The 21,262-nt window shown below is 44.2% G+C and overlaps 1 protein-coding gene and 6 non-coding genes across 7 annotated transcripts; 5 read left to right on the top strand and 2 right to left on the bottom strand.

The window, feature by feature from the left end:
• Positions 1-564: 564 nt before the first annotated feature.
• Positions 565-8,982, bottom strand: MAK16 (MAK16 homolog). The gene is made up of 10 exons (XM_069944346.1): positions 8,883-8,982; positions 7,235-7,284; positions 6,365-6,474; positions 5,537-5,601; positions 4,972-5,123; positions 3,927-3,981; positions 3,753-3,827; positions 2,983-3,096; positions 1,229-1,294; positions 565-834 (listed from the first exon to the last, which is right to left on the bottom strand). The coding sequence occupies exons 1-10, from the start codon at positions 8,895-8,897 to the stop codon at positions 628-630; spliced, it is 909 nt and encodes a 302-aa protein (XP_069800447.1). The 5' UTR covers positions 8,898-8,982; the 3' UTR covers positions 565-627.
• Positions 8,983-9,266: 284 nt separating this feature from the next.
• Positions 9,267-9,361, top strand: LOC138781850 (small nucleolar RNA U13). The gene has a single exon (XR_011361568.1). It is a non-coding gene; the product is annotated as a small nucleolar RNA U13 (small nucleolar RNA).
• A 2,219-nt stretch (positions 9,362-11,580) lies between these two features.
• Positions 11,581-11,668, bottom strand: LOC138781856 (small nucleolar RNA U13). Its single transcript, XR_011361573.1, has one exon. It is a non-coding gene; the product is annotated as a small nucleolar RNA U13 (small nucleolar RNA).
• An 831-nt stretch (positions 11,669-12,499) lies between these two features.
• On the top strand, positions 12,500-12,594 carry LOC138781853 (small nucleolar RNA U13). Its single transcript, XR_011361571.1, has one exon. It is a non-coding gene; the product is annotated as a small nucleolar RNA U13 (small nucleolar RNA).
• Positions 12,595-15,225: 2,631 nt separating this feature from the next.
• On the top strand, positions 15,226-15,320 carry LOC138781851 (small nucleolar RNA U13). The gene has a single exon (XR_011361569.1). It is a non-coding gene; the product is annotated as a small nucleolar RNA U13 (small nucleolar RNA).
• Positions 15,321-18,610: 3,290 nt separating this feature from the next.
• On the top strand, positions 18,611-18,706 carry LOC138781854 (small nucleolar RNA U13). Its single transcript, XR_011361572.1, has one exon. It is a non-coding gene; the product is annotated as a small nucleolar RNA U13 (small nucleolar RNA).
• Positions 18,707-20,445: 1,739 nt separating this feature from the next.
• Positions 20,446-20,541, top strand: LOC138781852 (small nucleolar RNA U13). Its single transcript, XR_011361570.1, has one exon. It is a non-coding gene; the product is annotated as a small nucleolar RNA U13 (small nucleolar RNA).
• Positions 20,542-21,262: the final 721 nt, after the last annotated feature.

The following is a 21,262-nucleotide window of genomic DNA, read 5'->3' as shown; positions in this document are numbered from 1 at the left end:
AACCTTAGCTCTCCAGGTGTTGCAAAACTACAACTCCAATCATGCCTGGACAGCCAAAGCTTTAGCTTTTTAGTTTTGCAACAGCTGGAGAGCCAAGGTTCCCTATCCCTGGAATAGATGTCTCAGAAGGTGGGGGCCAAGAGGAAGGAGCAAGACAGAGAGGACTCAGTTTAGCTCCTTTTTTGTGCTGAGAGGGGGTGAGTGAGGAGAGACAGCCGCAAAATGGCTTAGAACAGGTATCTACCTGCTTTAAGCAATATGTGGAGCTACAATGGGGCTATTTAGTAATGCAAAAAAAAAAAAAAAAAGATTTTGGGTGGAATACCCCTTTAAGTGAGACTCTCCCCTGTGATGTCTATTTGTTCAAGCAGTACGTGCATAACACTCATACATATGGCTTCCTCTTCATCCTTGAACAATACTCAGGCACCTGGTGTTTTGTAAACCGTCTTCCCCCTTCCAGAATTCATCAGTGATTGTGAAGGAGAATGGAGTCCAATCCTTACAGAACACTGGTGGCTTTACAGTAACATTCAGTAATATTGTAGAGGATCAGGAGGCTGATTCGTCACCCGGGAAATGGATTTATTTAGAAAAAGTTCAGTATTGTTACAGTGTCCTCCGCCATCATGAGGCTTTGGCCTTGTTCTGTGGCTCAGTCTCTTGCTCGTACTCTATTTCCACATAGGCTCTCTTTCTTCTGACCGGTCCTTTCAGAGGCGTCTTGCCTTTGGATTTTCCTTTTGTGGTCTTTGCATTTTCTACTTCTTCCTCCTCTGAAGACTCCTGTTCACTGGATTCTTTCTCTTCATCACTGCCTAGTTTATCCATATCCTACAAAAGAAAGATGGTGGCAATGAGTGAACCAAAGTCATTGTTAATCATGATATCATACGAGTAAAATGAATAGGTAGAAAGTATCTGATTACTGAAGTCCCCAGTTTTCATGATTTATTTAAGAAGCAGGTGGCCAATGTACATAAACTTGAAATCAAACATTAAAGAGTCACTGTTTACATTTTTTTTTCCAGAAATCAATAGTACAGGCGATTTTAAGAAACTTTGTCATTGGATTTATTTGCCTAAAAATGCATTTTTATCATGAGAAAGCAATTTGAAGCTCTCCCCCCCCTTCATGGTTCTCTTATGGAGGGGGGAGTGGAAGGAGATGAGGCAATAAAACGGGACAACAAAGAGTTAAATTTACAGCTACATCACCTCAACTCACCTCAAAATCACTCAGGTCACTTTCCTCAACTTCTTCATCTTCCACAAACTCTCTCTTGCCGCTTTCCTGAAAACAAATAGGTGAACGTGAGTAGATGCAGTGACTGTCCTGGCTCCAGGGTGGATGGTCATTGGTTTCCCCTACAGTGTGACTGAGGCCTTAAGGGCCTATTACACGGGTCGAGAGAGCGCTCGTTTGCTCCTCGTTCCCTGCTTGCTGCCGCCGCTATTCAACGCGGCTGCAGAGTGCGGGAGGGGGCGGCGGGGAGCTGCGGGGGGGCTGCCCAGGTGATCGCTAGATCGTCCGGGCAGCCCATAGGATATAGCAGCGTCTGCTGCCGATGCTCCTATTCAACGGAGCGACGGCAGCAGATCGCTGCTATATCAGTCGCTTCTTTTTCAACATGTTGAAAAACAAGCGACTGCAATGATCAGCCGACATGAACGATGTCGGCTTATCGTTGCACTCTATTCCACGGGACGAATATCGGCCGAATATCGTTCTGTGGAATAGGGCCTTTAGACTACTGCTTTTCCCTTTGTTACCCCTGGAAAGTAACAGTAGTCTTACAATCAAAGTAAAAATCCATTGTCATGACTATTCAACTGGACTGAGGATGACAGATATACAAAGTGATAAGACAGTCTACCATAAGATTTGCCCAACCCACATATAAAGATTCTGCTAGCAACTTACATAGCCATGTAGAGAGTCATTCCCCTTTATGAGTGTTGTTTCCCTAGACAAGTCTGGTATGGGGCTATTTGCATATGTAATTTTTGGTCAGTATTATAACCAAGACCAGAAAATGCAGTTCTTCCCATTATAGTTTCCCTTTGTATCAGTTCTATTCCTAAATTGAAGATTCACTCATCTCTTAGGGCCCTATTCCACCGGACGATTCTTTTGCATAATCATTGATCTCAAACGACCGCTATTGCGAAAGACCTGAAAACGTTCACTCATTTCCATGGAACGATAATCGTTACTTATGACAGTAATTGCGATCGTTTTTCTTCGCTATTTATTCGCTATTGCGTTCGTGTCTATTGCGAACGACCGAACAATGTCTTATTCAATGTGAATGATTTGCGAACGAGCAACGTCAAAAATAGGTCCAGGTCTTATAAAGCGATCGACGATTTCTCGTTCGGTCGTTAATCGTTAACTGCATTTCAACTGAACGATTATCGTTTAGATTCAAACGATTTAACGATAATCTGAACGATAATCGTCCAGTGGAATAGGGCCCTTAGGTTGGGTTCTAGCTGCGTTTTTTGCCGGCCGTTTAACGGATCCGTTTTTAAATGGTTACCTTTAACGTATAGAAAAAAATGGTCAGGCACGTTTTTGTGTGCACTAAAAAAAGAAGATAAACCCATCCATTTTCATACTTTTTTTTTTTTTTTTATAATGGTAGTCGGTGAAAAAACCAAACGGATTCCCCAGTATTGCATACGTTTCCCCCCCTATAAAACATATACGGTAAACGGACAGCAAAAACACAGTGTGAACCCAGCCTAGTCATGTTCTCACCAGCCAAAAAAATTTCCATTGCAGATATCACGTGTCTGGCAAAATCTGGGATGTTTAACATGAGATTTTTTTCTGTAATATGTGAACGGGATTTTGTAAATCCTCATTCATATGCATTGCCTTTACTGTGTGAACATGTCCTGACAATTCTATCTACAGTGACTGCCCAACTGGATGATCAGGATACAATATATATATATCATGGCGGTCATACATACCTCATCATCTTCCTCTTCCTCCTCCGCCTCCTCTTCTTCTGACTCGCTTGCTTCTTCCTGCTGTTCCAAAGCTTTATCAAAGGCCTGAATAGGAAAGTTGTAGATGTCTCCATACTGTGAAGAGAGAAGAAAACAGGTCAGCCATCATCAATAATAACCTCCTTGTACTAGCCACCATGTCTGGTATCTATCTTCTAATATGTATTCCTTCTTCCACAGGTGCTAAGAGAGTCTGGAGCACTTGACAATTTCTCCATGGCAAGCACCCTATATAATACAGGCTTATGTGACTGGCACAATGTCTGCCCTTTAGAAAGCTTTTCTTTAGTGTACAACTGGCCCTCATAGGCAGCCAATAGTATTATGGTATAGAAAATGCTTTCTGGAACCATAATACTGCTGACCTACCCTTGGGTCCTATGGCTGATCAGCTTATTGAAAAGGCTGCAGAAGTGAAGCAAAGCTCCGTATATTTTATAGTGGCTTTGCCCAGTACTGCATATACATTTGTATTCCGATTTATAACCATCTGTAAGGGCATGTCATGTCTGACAGACATCGCCCCTGTACATCACTATATTAGATAAAAGATAGGACTAGAAGAGCGGTGTCAATCTTAGGCCCTCCAGCTGTTGTAAAACTACAATTCCCATCATGCCTGGACAGCCAAAGCGTTAGCTTTGGCTGTCCAGGCATGATGGGAATTGTAGTTTTGTAAAAGCCGGGGGGCTGAGTTTGATACCTGTGTGCTAGGTTTCAGCTCATCTTACCGCTCCCTGTTTCAGACGCTCCAGCAGTTCTTTCTCGATGGCGTTGTCCAGCTGAGCGGCCACCAGGGCTTTTTCCTGTAATAACAAGGAATATTAACACTGAGCTGTGATCTGCTTCACAATGACGTGCATGAGCGGTAACGTATTACTATATCGATGTATTATAATACTGACCTCTCTCCTCCTTTCTCTTCTTTCCACCTTCCTGCTCAGTGGGACAAGTTTACGCCTGGAGAAGAAGATGAATTACATGTCATAGCCGGGAAAAAGCCTAAAGCTGCAACATGTCTGCTTTCTATCTATCTCCATAACTCTGGGCCCTTCAGCAAGAAGAAGCCCTCAGCATGTGTTATATGTCTTGGGTTTCATCTAAAGAGTCAGAAACGTCGCTCTTCTGCCTGATCTTACATTCATTGTGAAAAGTCTCTAGCGCGTGATGGGGAAGGTGGTTACAGATACTAAGTCGACTGCAATGAGCCTGAACACTTGTTATGCATTAATCTGTAAAAACGAAACCTTTGTATGATATTCCTATTCCATTGTACATTTCTACTATTGTCCCCACAAAATAGATCAAGGGGAATGATATTAGGGTATGGATAGGTCGCAGACACACTGACGCCCCATCACAAGTCAGGAAAAAATGACCTTTTTTTCAATCAGAAAATTCGAGTAGGTTTTCTTTTCCTGACCCATAGACTTCTATTGGACATGGACACCCTTTTTTTGAAAGGTGCCCATTCTGGAAAATAGGTCAGGAAATTGTACAACCTGTCCTATAGAAAAGGACCATAAATACGGATTATTGTCAGGAAATCCCAAATTCTCAGAGAGTTTAAAGCATTATGATCATTTGCAATAACAGGTCCTTACACAAAAGTTACTGATCGTACTGGATCTCACTCCTGAGACCTGCAGCAATCCTAACATACACATCATCTGACTGGTTTGCTCCATAGACTATAATAAAGACAAAGACTCAGATCTGACTGACAGTCGGAGAAAAAGATGCAGCACACGTCCCCAGCTGTATCTTGGGACCAGGAGAGAGACCGAGTGTGATCAGTAACTTTAAAGTCTATCCATTTACATTTTTCCGGTATACAATAAATTAGATGAATTTACCCCCAAAACAAAGACTAATACGGTGACTGTTTTCTACAGCAGCCATAAGCCTTATGCATAGTGACTGAGTAACATGGAAACACAGGGCACTTACTGTCTCTTGAGGGTGAGTTTACGGATCCGGATCAGGTACTGTGTGATCTTGGTGAACCTCTGTTTGCACTTATGTCTGATAAATCGGGGCCAGTAGATCAGGTTTTCATCGATCTGCTCCAGAGCTTGCTCATAGTTCTTGCTCAGGCGTACCTAGCGGGAAAAGCATCTTATATATCAGTGATGAGTTCAAAACAATCCCTGGATGACAGAACCGACCTCTGTGTATTAACCCTTTAAAGTGTACCTATTATTTAAACAAGCTTGTGTTATGTCACAGCCACAGAACGAAGGGGCAGACGTGCTAATCAGTGCGCTCTGCCCCATCATCTCCGCTGTCACTGGTAACCTAGTGTTGAATGGAATTATAATGGCAGGCTATGGAACATCTGGTAGACGTGATTACTGCAGGTTCCATAGGCTGCCTTATAATTCAATCCGTTGATACTTTTAGAAAGAGTGGAGTTGAAGGGGCAGAGCGTGCGCTGCTGAGCATGTCTGCCCCTTTGTTCTAGTGATCGGTAGAGGTAGAGTGGAATGGGTAAAAAAGTCTTGTCAGCACTTACCCTCTCCCACAGGCGTGCTGGAAATGCCGCCCTCTCTATCGTCTTCATGTACAAGTAGCAGATACCTGTGGATAACAGACACACGATGTCACTTATCTCCTCCCTCTATAATCAGGGTGTGATGTCACTTATCTCCTCCCTCTATAATCAGGGTGTGATGTCACTTATCTCCTCCCTCTATAATCAGGATATGATGTCACTTATCTCATCCCTCTATAATCAGGGTGTGATGTCACTTATCTCCTCCCTCTATAATCAGGGTATGATGTCACTTATCTCCTTCCTCTATAATCAGGATGTGATGTCACTTATCTCATCCCTCTATAATCAGGGTGTGATGTCACTTATCTCCTCCCTCTATAATCAGGGTATGATGTCACTTATCTCCTTCTCTATAATCAGGATATGATGTCACTTATCTCCTCCCTCTATAATCAGGGTGTCATGTCACTTATCTCCTCCCTCTATAATTAGGGTGTGATGTCACTTATCTCCTCCTTCTATAATCAGGGTGTGATGTCACTTATCTCCTCCTTCTATAATCAGGGTGTGATGTCACTTATCTCCTCCCTCTATAATCAGGGTGTGATGTCACTTATCTCCTCCCTCTATAATCAGGATATGATGTCACTTATCTCCTCCCTCTATAATCAGGATATGATGTCACTTATCTCCTCCCTCTATAATCAGGGTGTGATGTCACTTATCTCCTCCCTCTATAATCAGGGTATGATGTCACTTATCTCCTCCCTCTATAATCAGGATATGATGTCACTTATCTCCTTCCTCCATAATCAGGGCATGATGTCACCCGTGTCTATCACCCACCTTTCTCTTCTTTAATGGTGGCGTACTGACTGTTGGCGAGGGGGCAGGACTTGCGGTTACACAGACCAGTGTTGTTGTATTCATTCCGACAGAAGTTCTGCGTCTTTGTCCTAGAAAAATAAAATGTCAGCATTGATTTACATGGAAAATGGTTGTTGTAGATTCTTAGCACTAGCGAGAGCTGAGAATCTACAACGTCCATATACCAGCCAGTGACCACATGACCCCTCTGTTAAAAAACTGTGTACTGATCTCTTCCATTTTTGGTAGAGGATAAGGCTCCATTATAAGACAAAGCCAAACTTAAAGTGTTACTGTCACTTTAAAGGGGTTATCCAGTGCTACAAAAACATGGCTACTTTCTTCCAGAGACAGCACCGCTCTTGTCTCCAGCTTGGGCGGGTTTTGCTGCTCAGTTCCATTGAAGTGAATGGAGCTTAATTGCAAACCGCACCTGATCTGGAGACAAGAGTCGTGTTGTCTCTGGAAGAAAGTGGCCATTATTTTGTAGCACTGAATAACCCCTTTAAAAAAATGTTGACGTGTCTATCAGAGGGGTCCAGGTGCGGAGACCCCTATCGATCATTAGCTACAGCTGGGAGAAGCATGAGATCACCAGGTCCCAGTTCATTGCTCTCCCCACCTCACTGCAATGGCATGGGGGAGCAGCGAGCTATGGAGAGAAGCACTCAGCCACACGCTTCTCCTGGCTCTATCTAATCTGAGCAGCCACATCTCAACTGATTAAAACTTTGATGTATCAAAAATTTTTTTTTAAAGTGATAGTGACACTTTAAATATTATGCATCACTTACAGAAGAAAGTCCCTGGCTAACCTTATAGAAAGCATCATGAGCAAATAATACTCACTTTATTTTGAAGGAGCAGAACTGTTTGTTTCCCACAATATCCCAGATGACCTGTAAGAGAAGAAAGGAGCATGAAAATAACAGAAGATACAAAGTAAGTGTCATCATTACATAAGCTACAGGTCTACACCTCAGGGGGATGGCTGACAGCCTGTGGCCTATGGCTGTATCCAGGAATTCCAGCACTCCCTAGGGCTTCAGCCAATGGTATTCAAATGTCGCACACTCGGGTTCAGACTAAATCGGGCGTCCCAACCAGCGACAACACTAGACACAATGCTCTGCTACTATATGTACGCTGCTATCACTGGTGAACAATAGAGGCCTGAGAGCCAGTGCCCCTTCCAAGAGCTGACTGATGGCCGGACTAGTCCCAACCTCCTCCCAGACAGAGGTGGCAGCAGAGAGCACTATTTAAGACTGAAACGAATACACCACTTCCTGCAGGACATCCAGCAGCTGATAAGTACTGGAAGACTTGAGATTTTTTAAATAGAAGTAAATTACAAATCTGTTAAACTTGATTTGAAAGAAAAAAATATATATTACCTCTTTAAACTCTTTATTTTTTAGATCATATGGGTATGAACACCCAGACCCTGACTGATAAAAACTTTTGACAAGGACACAATTTACAGACAGACTGGAGGGGTGTGACTGATGGCTAGGAGACCCCCCACAGACATGGAATGCCTGTAACGGACCCCCCCGGCAGCATCTGTGATAAGATGCTGGGAGCGGGGGAACTGTACAGATATGCGCCGCGCTGTAGTGACAGAGCCGTGTGGCTGATTCATTACAGCGCGGCGCATATCTGTACAGTTCCCCCGCTCCCAGCATCTTATCACAGATGCTGCCCAAGGGGGGAGAGTCCGTTACAGGCATACCACGTCCGTGATCCAAGAGGAACATGGAACGTGGGAAATGCAGCCTCAGTCCTCCCCTTGTGTATATCTTCTCTAGCTATAAACAAGCATAGGGGCCTTCTCCATACACATCTATGGGAGATGCAGCAACGGCTGAGTACACTATGGTGACTATATACTGTATAGTGACTATATACTGTACTCCCCAGCAGGATTACTATGTGACCCCCTTGCAGTCATCTAGGAGTGGGGTGGGGGCGACTCTCCATTGTTACAGGATAGAAGATAAGTGTATGATCATGGGGGGCTGACAGGTCTGATCTAGAACACGAAGTCCCTGTCAGTCCCACATACGCACGGCCATGCCAGTCACCGTCTATGGGACCAGTACAGCGCTGGGCTATGTTTGGCCGCCCCCATACACAGTGAATAGAGCAGCATGGGAACACCATACCAGCACAGGGGTCTGACACCCTGCACACACATAAGGGGTCCCCCATGATCATACACCAGGGGTAGGGAACCTTGGCTCAGCAGCTGTTGCAAAACTACAACTCCCATCATGCCTGGACAGCCGAAGGCTGTCCAGGCATGATGGGAGTTGTAGTTTTGCGAGAGTTAGAGAGCCAAGGTTCCCTACTCCTGCCCTATCCTATATTATCCCTAGGACACCCCCTTTAAGTCCCTGGTCACATGATGCGTCTCATCCATCTGACATATGTATAACGAACCTAACATTACTGACAGCTAATACTACTATACAGTAATACATCGCTTCCTTACATCGTCGTGCTGCATCTTGGCGGCTCCAAGTTATATCCCCGGTATCACACTGTCCACGCGTGTAGCTCTTACACAGCCGCCATGTGCAAAAAGACCAGATCTCGCGAGATCCTACGTCACTTCCGTCCGGAATCCGCCCGCCGCCACATCCAACATGGCGACCGGCGCCCTGCGATTGGTCAATCTGTCTTGCATATATTAGCATGTGTAATTTTTGACTTTTGAGACTTTATTATAGAGTGTGTATTGATATTTATAACCTGATATTAGCGTAGGGCTGACGATGTGATGACGCTGCGTCACGTGACTTGGCTGTAGTCGGGTCGCCCTGATAGAGATGAGAGGAGTCAGACTCTCGGTTCGGATGGCGCCCGTTGGTCGTTGATCCTTCAGGTTCTGAAGTGTGATGAATGGGTGTTCACACGGCTGTGTGATATGTGCGGCCTTCAGTTACGACGTGGCACATTACCCTTCTGATTCAGAACCTTCTCCAATTAACTAATATGTGTATCAAAGTAAGATTAATCATTAATAATTTCCAAGGGAACAAATTGTTCAAAATTAATCCAGTTATGGAATGCATTGTTCAAGTATCTAGCACACTTACCCCCTCTCTGCTATATATTACCTGAAAACTTACTTTATGAACTTGGCGCACTGTATGTATATTGCCCCCCTGTAGTCCCTACTATCCCCTGGGCGTTCCGGAGCGGTAATCACACCCCTCTGGGCATGATTGTGGTGACGTCACTGAGAGGCGCACCGCCCCTCACGTTGGCGCGCCTACGCTCTTGCTGCGCCGCTCATGCACAGAACAGCGGGTCCGGTCTGCGCCATACTGCGTAGGTGTAGAATCGCCTCGAACTCATTGCTGGAGATCCGGCAATGAGTTACAGACTATTGTGAACCTGCGCAGTTCGGCGCAGCAAGAACGTAGGCGCGGCAACGTGAGGGGCGGTGCGCCTCTCAGTGACGTCACCACAATCATGCCCAGAGGGGCGTGATTACTGCTCCGGAACGCCCAGGGGACAGGGACTACTTGCTGGCGGCTCAACGCCCAGATGACTACCTGGGGTCAATTTACATACAGGGCACCAAGTTTATAAAGTAAGTTTTCAGGTTGTAAAAGCATGTATGGGAAGTGTGCTGGGTGATGCTACAAAACATTCCCATAGTATAACAGGCGTTTTTTTAGATGATTGGTTCACTTTAAAGGAAAATTATTTTTTGATATGTTATTACAAGTTATACAAATTAATTGTACATTAATTATGGGAAATGCCCATAGAGGGCTATTTCCCTTAATTTATTAGATCATGGAGTGTTAGAATTCTCTCAGAAACAGTGACGTCACGACAAAGGGTGTAATTCCTATGGAGTGCAGGGGGAGCCGCTCATCACACAGGAGCCATCATGCCCCCTCCGCTCCCTCCTCCTCCTTCTTCCGGGCAAACTTCCCCCTATCCCGGCTGACTCCCCGCCTGGCCCGGTGCTTCCTGGTGTCTGCACTGATCGTCCTCTCCCACACGTCCCAGCCGGGGACACCAGGAAGCACTGGGAGCCGGTATGTGAGAGCGGCGGCCAGGCGGGGAGTCAGCCGGGAAGAAGGAGGAGGAGGGGGGAGCAGAGGGGGCATGATGGCTCCTATGTGATGAGCGGCTCCCCCTGCGCCCGGCGGCAGACAAGTGGTAGGCATAACTCAGCTACTACTCTCATCACCTGCTCATACTATGAGCAGATGATAGGAGTAGTAGTTCAGTGTATATAGTTCAGTGTGGCGGGCAGGCGGCGGCGGGAGTGCAGCGGATCGGCGAGCTTATCAATGATGGAGATCGGCCGTGGTACTATTCCCCCATCATCTGCTCATACTATGAGCAGATGATGGGAGGAAATCCAAAAACAAAAGAACTGGAATGCAAGACCAATATAAATATGAATGTTTTTTATTATTATATCAAAAAAAGATTATTAAAAAGTACATAATGGGGGGGCTAGAGCTAATACAAATCCCCATAAGTCTCTAGCCCCCCCATTATGTACTTTTTAATAATCTTTTTTTGATATAATAATAAAAAACATTCATATTTATATTGGTCTTGCATTCCAGTTCTTTTGTTTTTGGATTTTGTGTTGGATAGTTTTGGGTGCGCATAGACCGCACTATCTAGGCCTCTTTGGTAGGAGATGATGGGAGGAGTAGTACTGTGCATATGTGGCAGCAGGGAGGGAGGGGGGAGGTAGATGCACAGGCACCTCTCTCCCTCCCTGCTCGGTGCCCTCCAAATGTACTGATTGAATACATTTATGCAATACTTTGGGGAGCAAGGACACTTGCTCCCCAAAGTATTCCATAGATGTGTTCATTCAATAAAGTACACTGTACATTCCATTCCATTAGTTTACATAGACATCCATAGACACAATAAAGTCCCATAGACTTCTACATATAGAGCGCCCCCTGCTGGACACTCCATAGGAATGACACCTTTCGTCGTGACGTCACTGGATCTGAGAGAATTCTAACACTCCATGATCTACTAAATTAAGGGAAATAGCCCTATATGTGCATTTCCCATAATTAATGTACATTAGAAATTTGTATAACTTTCCATAAGTAACAACATATCAAAATATAATTTTCTTCTTTAAGGTTGTTCTTTCATAGACTCAACTTCTTATTTTATTGGAGAAGGTTCTGAATCAGAAGGGTAATGTGCTACGTCGTAACTGAAGGTCACACATATCACACTGAACACCCATTCATCACACTTCAGAACCTGAAGGATCAGCAACCAACGGGCGCCATCCAACCCCAGAGTCTGACTCCTCTCATCTCTATCAGGGCGACCCGACCACAGCCGAGTCACATGACACAGCGTCATCACATGATCAGCCCTACGCTAATATCAGGTTATAAGTATAACTACACACTCTAAATTAAAGTCTCAAAAGTCAAAAATTACAGCTGGGTGCTGCTATAGCACATTCCCATAGCATAGCAGGCGTTTTTTTAAGGGATTGGTTCCCTTTAAATACTTAATAGGATGTTTACAAACTTCCTGCAGGAAGTGGTGTATTCCTTCCAGTCTGGCACAGTGCTCTCTGCTGCCACCTCTGTCCATGACAGGAACTGTCCAGAGCAGCAGCAAAGTCCCATAGAAAACCTCTCCTGTTCTCCAGACTGGAAAAGAATCCACCACTTCCTGTAGGACATACAGCAACTGATAAGTACTGGAAGACTGAAGATTTTTAAATAGAAGTAAATTACAAATCTCTTGCACTTTCTGGCAACAGTTGGTTTGAAAGATTTTTTTTTTTTTATGGCGTAACCCTTTAAGGACACTGTAGAATAAATGCAGATGCCAGACCTGTGCTCCTCAACTTGTGGCTCTCCAGCTGTTGTAAAACTACAACCTGGCTCCATAGAGAATGAATGGAGCTGCGGGTTACCTGCCGACCTGTGGCTCCATTCCAAACTACATGGCACATTACCCTACAACTAGTCAGGTATCGTAGCTGTGTCATGTGTCATGTGTCACGTGTCATGTGCCTGAGGTCTCTTTAATATAAATGATGGTCGCCAGTCCCCGGGGTAATACCACACCCAATGTTCTGTGATCCTTCAGGTTCTGAAGTGTGATGAATGGGTGATCATACAGCTGTGTGATTTGTGCAACCTCTTGTTACGACGTGGCACATTACCCTTCTGACTCTCAACCTGTCCTCATCATGTGTATGATAGAATGTGCTATATAAGTATATACACGCCTATGTGCTGCAGGTATAAGCGGGACTCCACAGTATAGTTTGTATATTGGATTGTGTTTTTGGGTCAACAACTAAAGCATATAGAATGTTAGTTAAAGGGATATTCCACTTAAACATAACTTTTCATATGTTGCTGCCCATGGTGAGACTAACAATTCCTTCCATACTTGTTATTATCTACTCAGTCTCCTTCCCTCAGTTCTGAGCTGCTGCTTTCTGCTGAAGACACAAAAATTTGTTTGTGATCTTTTCTCTCTGTCTTACCCTCCTCCCCCCTCCCTTCTGAGACAGCTGATGTAAACAAGTCCCAGGCAGGCTTTATCTGCAACAGCTTCTTTGTAATGCTGGGAGGGTTATTCTGAGGTCAAGTTGCTGTGATTAATCCTCCCGGCATAACAAAGTTGCAGATGTTTAAATCATCTGTCTCAGAAGGGAGAAGGGGAGGAGGGGGGAGACGGAGACAAAAGCTCACACACAGATTTTTGTGTCTTCATCAGAAAGCAGCAGCTGAGAACTGGGGGAAGGAGACTAAATAGATAATAACAAGTATGGAAGGAATTGTTAGTCTAACCATGGGCAGCAACATATCAAGAGTTACAAAACCTATAATTAGGATCTCTGACATCAATTGTAAACTAGCAAGGGTTTCAGTGACTAAACTGACAACCAACAAAAACCCTGCAGAGTATACCAGGAATGGAGATAATAGGAAACACAATGGCTGACAGAGACTGCGGGGAGCATGAACTAGGAAGGAAGTGTATCTGCTATGATTTGGAAGGTGAGGGAGACTTCCTGGGTCAGAGTACAGGGCTGTAGACCCCGCTATGCAGACCATGCCCCTCCTCCACTCCTCCTCCCACCCAGTACAGGGAGCTCTTACACCAAAGCAATGCTCTTAAACCAAGTTACAATTTTGAAAAACTGAGCTCTTCTTCCAAAACGCTCTTGATCCAAGTTACTCTTAAACCAAGGTACCACTGTATAACTAAAGCTAAAATATCATTCGGTGTCAATGATTATGGATTCTGATGCTGCGTTTACATGGAACGACTATCGTGCGAATTTGCACGATAACAATCGCATTGGAGCGATAATCGTTGCGTGTAAAGACAGCGAACGATGCTGCGACGAACGAGAAATCGTTCATTTTGATCTTACAACATGTTCCAAAATCGTCGTTCGCAAAAAATTCGCAGATCGTTCCGTGTAAACAGTCGTTCACCGATATTTCCTATGTGTGAGATAGGCTTAAGCGATCGCAAAACGAATATTCCGTACGATATATCGTACCATCTAAACGCTGATCGTTATGAAAAAAAAAATCATTACTCCGACATCGTTGATCGTGCGATCGGGCGAATTATCGTTCCGTGTAAACGTAGAATAAGTCTGACCTATTAAAAAATGGCTAAAACCAAAAAATAAAAAGCGAGGCTGAAAACACAGAATAAGCTGATCTTCTAGGATCAGCTGCCTTGGGGCGTGCGGTGGCGATCTGGAGAGCAACTCTACGTAGGTCACATGGTCTAAATAAAACCATCGAGAACATCTCTTACCCCATCGCCAGAGCACAATATTTCTTGTCTCCAGGACGTTATGGGAGATGGGACATTAGTGATCCCCAATGGATTACATGCTCCATTGGAACAGTAGTTGCAAAACTACAATTCCCATCATGACTGGCATTTGATCACAAGTGTCATCATAGTTATGGGGTTCCCTCATTACTCCCCAACTTTACACAAGGGACCTCAAGGAGATTCTGAATAGGCAAACAAGAAGAACACAAGTTGTTTTTCCATATGCCCCATCTATTTTGATAGGGCACAACCTCTAACTTTTGACATTTGAATCACAAAACAGACCTATGATTCCTTAAAGGGGTACTCCAGTGAATTTTTTTTTATTTTATTTTTATTTCAACTGGTATCATGAAGTGCCGGAGATTTGTAATTTACTTCTATAAAAAAATGTCCAGTCTTTCAGTACTTATCAGCTGCTGTATGTCCTGCAGGAAGTGATGTATTATTTTCAGTCTGACACAGTGCTCTCTGCTGCCACCTCTGTCAATGACATGAACTGTCCAGAGCAGTAGTAACTCCCTATAGAGAACCTCTTCTGGTCTCCAGACTGGAAAAGAATCCAGCATACAGCAGCTGATAAGTACTGGAAGACTGAAGATTTTTAAATAGAAGTAAATTACAAATCTCTTGCACTTTCTGGCAACAGTTGGTTTGAAAGATTTTTTTTTTCACTGGCGTAACCCTTTAAGGACACTGTAGAATAAATGCAGATGCCAGACCTGTGCTCCTCAACTTGTGGCTCTCCAGCTGTTATAAAACTACAACCTGGCTCCATAGAGAATGAATGGAGCTGCGGGTTACCTGCCGACCTGTGGCTCCATTCCAAACTACATGGCACATTACCCTACAACTAGTCAGGTATCGTAGCTGTGTCATGTGTCATGTGTCATGTGTCACGTGTCATGTGTCACGTGTCATGTGCCTGAGGTCTCTTCAATATAAATGATGGCCGTCAGTCCCCGGGGTAATACCACACCCAATGTTTTGTGATCCTTCAGGTTCTGAAGTGTGATGAATGGGTGATCATACGGCTGTGTGATTTGTGCAACCTCTTGTTACGACGTGGCACATTACCCTTCTGACTCTCAACCTGTCCTCATCATGTGTATGATAGAATGTGCTGTATAAGTATATACACGCCTATGTGCTGCAGGTATAAGCGGGACTCCACAGACTATAGTCTGTACATGGGCTTATGTTTTAGGGTCAACAACTAAAGCATATAGAGTGTTAGTTAAAGGGATATTCCGCTCAAACATAACTTTTCATATGTTGCTGCCCATGGTGAGACTAACAATTCCTTCCATACTGGTTACTATCTATTCAGTCTCCTCCCCTCAGCTCTGAGCTGCTGCTTTTTGCTGGAGACACTAAAATCTGTGTGTGACCTTTTCTCTCTGTCTCCCCCTCCTCCCCCCTCCCTTCTGAGACGACTGATGTGAACAAGTCCCAGGCAGGCTTTAAATGCAACATTGTAGCTTCTTTGTAATGCTGGGAGGGTTATTCTGAGGTCAAGTTGCTGATGAACTCACTGTGATTATTCTTCCAGCATTACAGAGTTGCAGATACAGTTGCAGATGTTTACATAATCTGCTTCAGAAGGGAGGAGGGGGAGACAGAGAAAAAAAGCTCACGCATAGATTTTTGTGTCTTCAGCAGAAAGCGGCAGCTGAGAACTGGGGGAAGGAGACTGAATAGAAAATAACAAGTATAGAAGGAATTGTTAGTCTCACCATGGGCAGTAACATATCAAGAGTTATGTTTGAGCGGAATACCCCTTTAATATGGTCTCTCATAGAGATGCATTGGAGACCCTAACTTCCGTGGCTAAGAAGAGGGTCAGAAGAGCCACAATGTCCTCACCAGCGGGATCTGAACGGTATGTATACATATCCACCTGCAGCAGGGGAGGAAATAAAAAAAAAACTGCACAGCTTATTCAAAGCGAATGCACCTTTTCAGTATCATCAGTAAATAAATCTTTTCATTTGACCTGATGGGCGCCACTGCGCAGATTCTGGTTTTTCAAACTGCTGCTCACTTTAAGGTAGTACAGTGGTGCCTTGGATTACGAGCATAATTCGTTCCAGGACCGTGCTTGTAATCCAAATCCACTCTTACACCAAAGCAAATTTTCCCATAAGAAATCACTGATATGCAGACAATTGGTTCCACACCCCAAAAATCATGATTATTTATTCTGAATAACATGTAAAACTAATGAAACAATCAATGAGAAACAGCTGAATATGTGATATTATAAGTTACTGTACAGTATAGCAATCAGCATGTGGAGTATAATGTATAGTAAGTTCATAAACCTGATAACACAGCAGCAGTTTGTAGATACAGGATGGAGCTGCAGATCCACATAATGCAGTAGTGTAGTACAACAGGCTAGAATAGAGAAGCAGGGCTGCTGTCAGAGGTCTGTGTGGTCACATGACAGCAATGGGGAAGGGGTGTGTGTTCAGCATGGACCAATCAGGAGCTGAGAACCACAGAACTGTGCAGGAGGACAGTGACAGAAACTTCTCTATACAGCAGTGTGAGTGCAGGCACATTATTGCAGCAGCGTGTATAGCTGAGTGTGAGCGCAGGCACATTATAGCAGCAGTGTGTATAGCTGAGTGTAAGTGCAGGCACAGTATAGCAGCAATGTGTATAGCTGAGTGTGAGCGCAGGCACAGTATAGCAGCAATGTGTATAGCTGAGTGTATTCGCAGGCACAGTATAGCAGCAATGTGTATAGCTGAGTGTAAGTGCAGGTTCATTATAGCAGCAATGTGTATAGCTGAGTGTAAGTGCAGGCACAGTATAGCAGCAATGTGTATAGCTGAGTGTGAGCTCAGGCACAGTATAGCAGCAATGTGTATAGCTGAGTGTGAGTGCAGGCACATTATAGCAGCAGTGTGTATAGCTGAGTGTAAGTGCAGGCACAGTATAGCAGCAATGTGTATAGCTGAGTGTGAGCGCAGGCACAGTATAGCAGCAATGTGTATAGCTGAGTGTATGCGCAGGCACAGTATAGCAGCAATGTGTATAGCTGAGTGTAAGTGCAGGTTCATTATAGCAGCAATGTGTATAGCTGAGTGTAAGTGCAGGCACAGTATAGCAGCAATGTGTATAGCTGAGTGTGAGCTCAGGCACAGTATAGCAGCAATGTGTATAGCTGAGTGTGAGTGCAGGCACATTATAGCAGCAGTGTGTATAGCTGAGTGTAAGTGCAGGCACAGTATAGCAGCAATGTGTATAGCTGAGTGTGAGCTCAGGCACAGTATAGCAGCAATGTGTATATCTGAGTGTAAGCGCAGGCACATTATAGCAGAAATGTGTATAGCTGAGTGTAAGTGCAGGCACAGTATAGCAGCAATGTGTATAGCTAAGTGTGAGTTCAGGCACAGTATAGCAGCAATGTGTATATCTGAGTGTAAGTGCAGGTACATTATAGCAGCAATGTGTATAGCTGAGTGTAAGTGCAGGCACAGTATAGCAGCAATGTATATAGCTGAGTGTGAGCTCAGGCACAATATAGCAGCAATGTGTATAGCTGAGTGTAAGCGCAGGCACATTATAGCAGCAATATGTATAGCTGAGTGTAAGCACAAGCACATTATAGCAGCAGTGTGTATAGCTGAGTGTAAGTGCAGGCACATTATAGCAGCAATGTGTATAGCTGAGTGTAAGTGCAGGCACATTATAGCAGCAATGTATATAGCTGAGTGTGAATGCCACTGTATAACTAAAGCTAAAATATCATTCGGTTTCAATGATTATGGATTCTGACCTAATAAAAAAGGCCTAAAACGAAACAATAAAAAGCGAGGCTGAAAACACAGAATAAGCTGATCTTCTAGGATCAGCTGCCTTGGGGCGTGCGGTGGCGATCTGGAGAGCAACTCTGCGTATGTCACATGGTCTAAATAAAACCATCGAGAACATCTCTTACCCCATCGCCAGAGCACAATATTTCTTGTCTTCAGGACGTTATGGGAGATGGGACATTAGTGATCCCCAATGGATTACATGCTCCATTGGAACGGTAGTTGCAAAACTACAATTCCCATCATGACTGGACAGCCATAGCTTTAGCTCTCCAGGCATGTTGGGAATTGTAGTTTTGCAACAGCTGTAGGGCCAAGGTTCCCTTCCCCCATTGGGGGTAAGCTGCAACAAGCACAGAGCAAATCTGCATCCAATCTGCAGGATTCACAATGGATAAGCTGTGGCTGGAAACATCTTACAGCCATCTTACTTTAGCATAGTAGTGATCATGTGATGTTGTTACATAACATTACTCATCTAGAGTATGGTCACCCTAATGTTAGTGATGGTCGTCCACCCCTGGGGTTATGCATCACCCAGCAATATGTGATCCTTCTGGTTCAGTACTATGATGAATGGGTGGGCACACTGCTGTGTGATATGTGCAACCTACTTGTTACGACAAGGCACATTACCCTTCTGATCTGCACCATTGGTTTTTATAGGTCAATAGAAAACTAGAGTACAGCCCTGCCAGGAAAGCATGGTTATAACCTGTAACTGGTTTATTTCAATGGGTTATCCAGTGCTACAAATACATGGACACTTTCCTCCAGAGACAGTACCACTCTTGTCTCCAGTTTGGATGGAGTTTTGCAGTTCAGTTCCATTGAAGTGAATGGAGCTTAATTGGAAGCTGCACCTGAAGTGGTGACAAGAGTGGTGCTGTCTCTGGAGGAAAGTGGCCATGTTTTTGTAGCACTTTGTAACCCCTTTAAAACTCACTAGCGCTTCATCCACCTTCTCCTGCCCCAGGAGTCTAATGCTGAGAGTTTAGGGTCAGATTAATGCTGCTGAACCCAAATGTTGGCAAGCTTGTTCAACTCCGCCATGCATGAATATATTATAATGTTACAATATCTCGCATTGATCAGTAGGTTCAAGACATGACCAATCTACAACAATATCTGTGATTGGGAGAGATTGTTACCCTGGATGCAGAAGAAAATCAAACAGCAAGAATGCAAACAATATATTGTACTGCTAACACTACCTGTCTGTGACCACTAGATGGCAGTGTATGCCACAAGAAAGCTAAGTCTGCCATAAACTCATGCATTGGGACCCATATACTGTATATTACATCAGGTTCAGGAGCTCTTACCTCACATATTAACCCCTTGGTGCCCCCACCAAATAAATTAAAGGGGCTTTTTTTGTCCCTTGGTGAAAATGACCCAGTGGCAGACGAGCACTAAAAGCTTGACATGGGATGTAGCTACTAACTCTGTCCTCAGGGGTTATGTGCACCTGCTCTTGCATGTAATTGCAGTGTTTGGCTACAGCATATATGCTGAGGATGCATTGGGGTGCAACGCTGGACCAAGGATGCTGTTTTATTTTTTTTAACAAGTTTTCTACCTCTTACTTGGATCATTTTCTCTTGTATGATTCTTGCATAAAGGGTGCGGAAAGAGAGATACATATAAGACTGGGGCTACACAGTGATTCCCAATCTTGCAGCCTTTGTAACCTCAGCCTAATTCATGGAGATTTATTAGAGCTATTATTCATTAGTATACCACGCTGCATTTCCAGGTATGACCACTAGAGGGACCTATTCTCCAGTCTTAGGGATACTATAAGTTGGTGACCACCATATACCATGTACTAGGGCATTCGTAAGGTAGGCCTCATCACAAGACGGTTCTGAGGGGCTGCTCAATAAACCTGGGCTATGAACCTGATCGAGCCTGGGGGTCTCAGTGAGAGCCCACCCTCTTTGTTGTCAGTTCTAACAGAACTCACTTAAAGGGGTATTCCAGATTTAAAAAAAACTATTGTCAAATGACCTGGTGCCAGAAAGTTATACAGATTTGTCAAGTTTTCCAGTACATATCAGCTGCTGTATGTCCTGCAGGAAGTGGTGTACACTTTCCAGTCTGACACAGTGCTCTCTGCTGCCACCTCTGTCCACGTCAGGAACTGTCCAGAGCAGTAGCAAATCCCCATAAAAAACCTGCAATTGGTTTGCTGTGGCCAAATCTGTGCTGAGAAAATTAGACACACACACGAATCTCTGTGTAATGCCATCTTAGTAACATAGTAACCATAGTATTGATCATGTGATGTTGTTACATAACATTATACATCTAGAGTATGGTCACCCTAATGTTAGTGATGGTCGTCCACCCCTGGGGTTATGCAGCACCCAGGCCTCTGTGATCCTTCTGGTTCAGTACTATGATGAATGGGTGGGCACACGGCTGTGTGATATGTGCAACCTACTTGTTACGACAAGGCACATTACCCTTCTGATCTGCACCATTGGATCACATAGGTCAATGGAGAACTGGAGTATATCCCCACGCCTGCCAGAAAAACATGGATACAGCCTATGGCAGATTTTTCAGAACTAACCAAGGCTGCATCCAGCTTCTCAGCCACCAGGAATTTAATCCTGAGTGTCTAGGTTCAGATGAATGTTGCTGAACCAAAATTTTTGGCAAGGTTTCTCAACTTATCAACTGCTGTATATCCTACAGGAAGTTATGAATTCTTTCCAGTCTGACACAGTGCTCTCTGCTGCCACCTCTGTCCTTGTCAGGAACTGTCCAGAGCAGCAGCTAATCCCCATAGAAAACCTCTCCTGCTCTGGACAGTACCTAATGATCTGATGAAGCGCGCAAGCGCGCGAAATGGTCATGTGTCGCAGAAGGTTTTACTACATGTTGAAATAAAGAAGCATCACAATACTCCGGTGAGTGCCCTCAGCTTTTTACTGAACTTGTTGCTTTCACAATACCTCTATTTGTGAGGTGCACCTCCGTTGCGTTATTTTGCAGTCCCAAGCGTGTCAAGGTCCAGTAGTGCACAACATAACAACTTTGTGGATAAAAAGAGTAGTGCCGGTGGTATTCTAAGACTTTGTGTAACATAAATCATAGCTATCCAGTATAGTTCAGTAGAACTGCAGGAGGTATGGGAGTTGTAGCCACAATACAGATTAAGACTTTAAAGGGTTTATCCAGGCTCAGAAAC

This window comes from Dendropsophus ebraccatus, chromosome 1 (assembly GCF_027789765.1).
Source record: "Dendropsophus ebraccatus isolate aDenEbr1 chromosome 1, aDenEbr1.pat, whole genome shotgun sequence".
In the NCBI taxonomy this organism is placed as follows: Eukaryota; Metazoa; Chordata; class Amphibia; order Anura; family Hylidae; genus Dendropsophus; species Dendropsophus ebraccatus.
The sequence above is the reverse complement of the archived record's forward strand: the minus strand, read 5'-3'. Positions and strand labels throughout refer to the sequence as shown.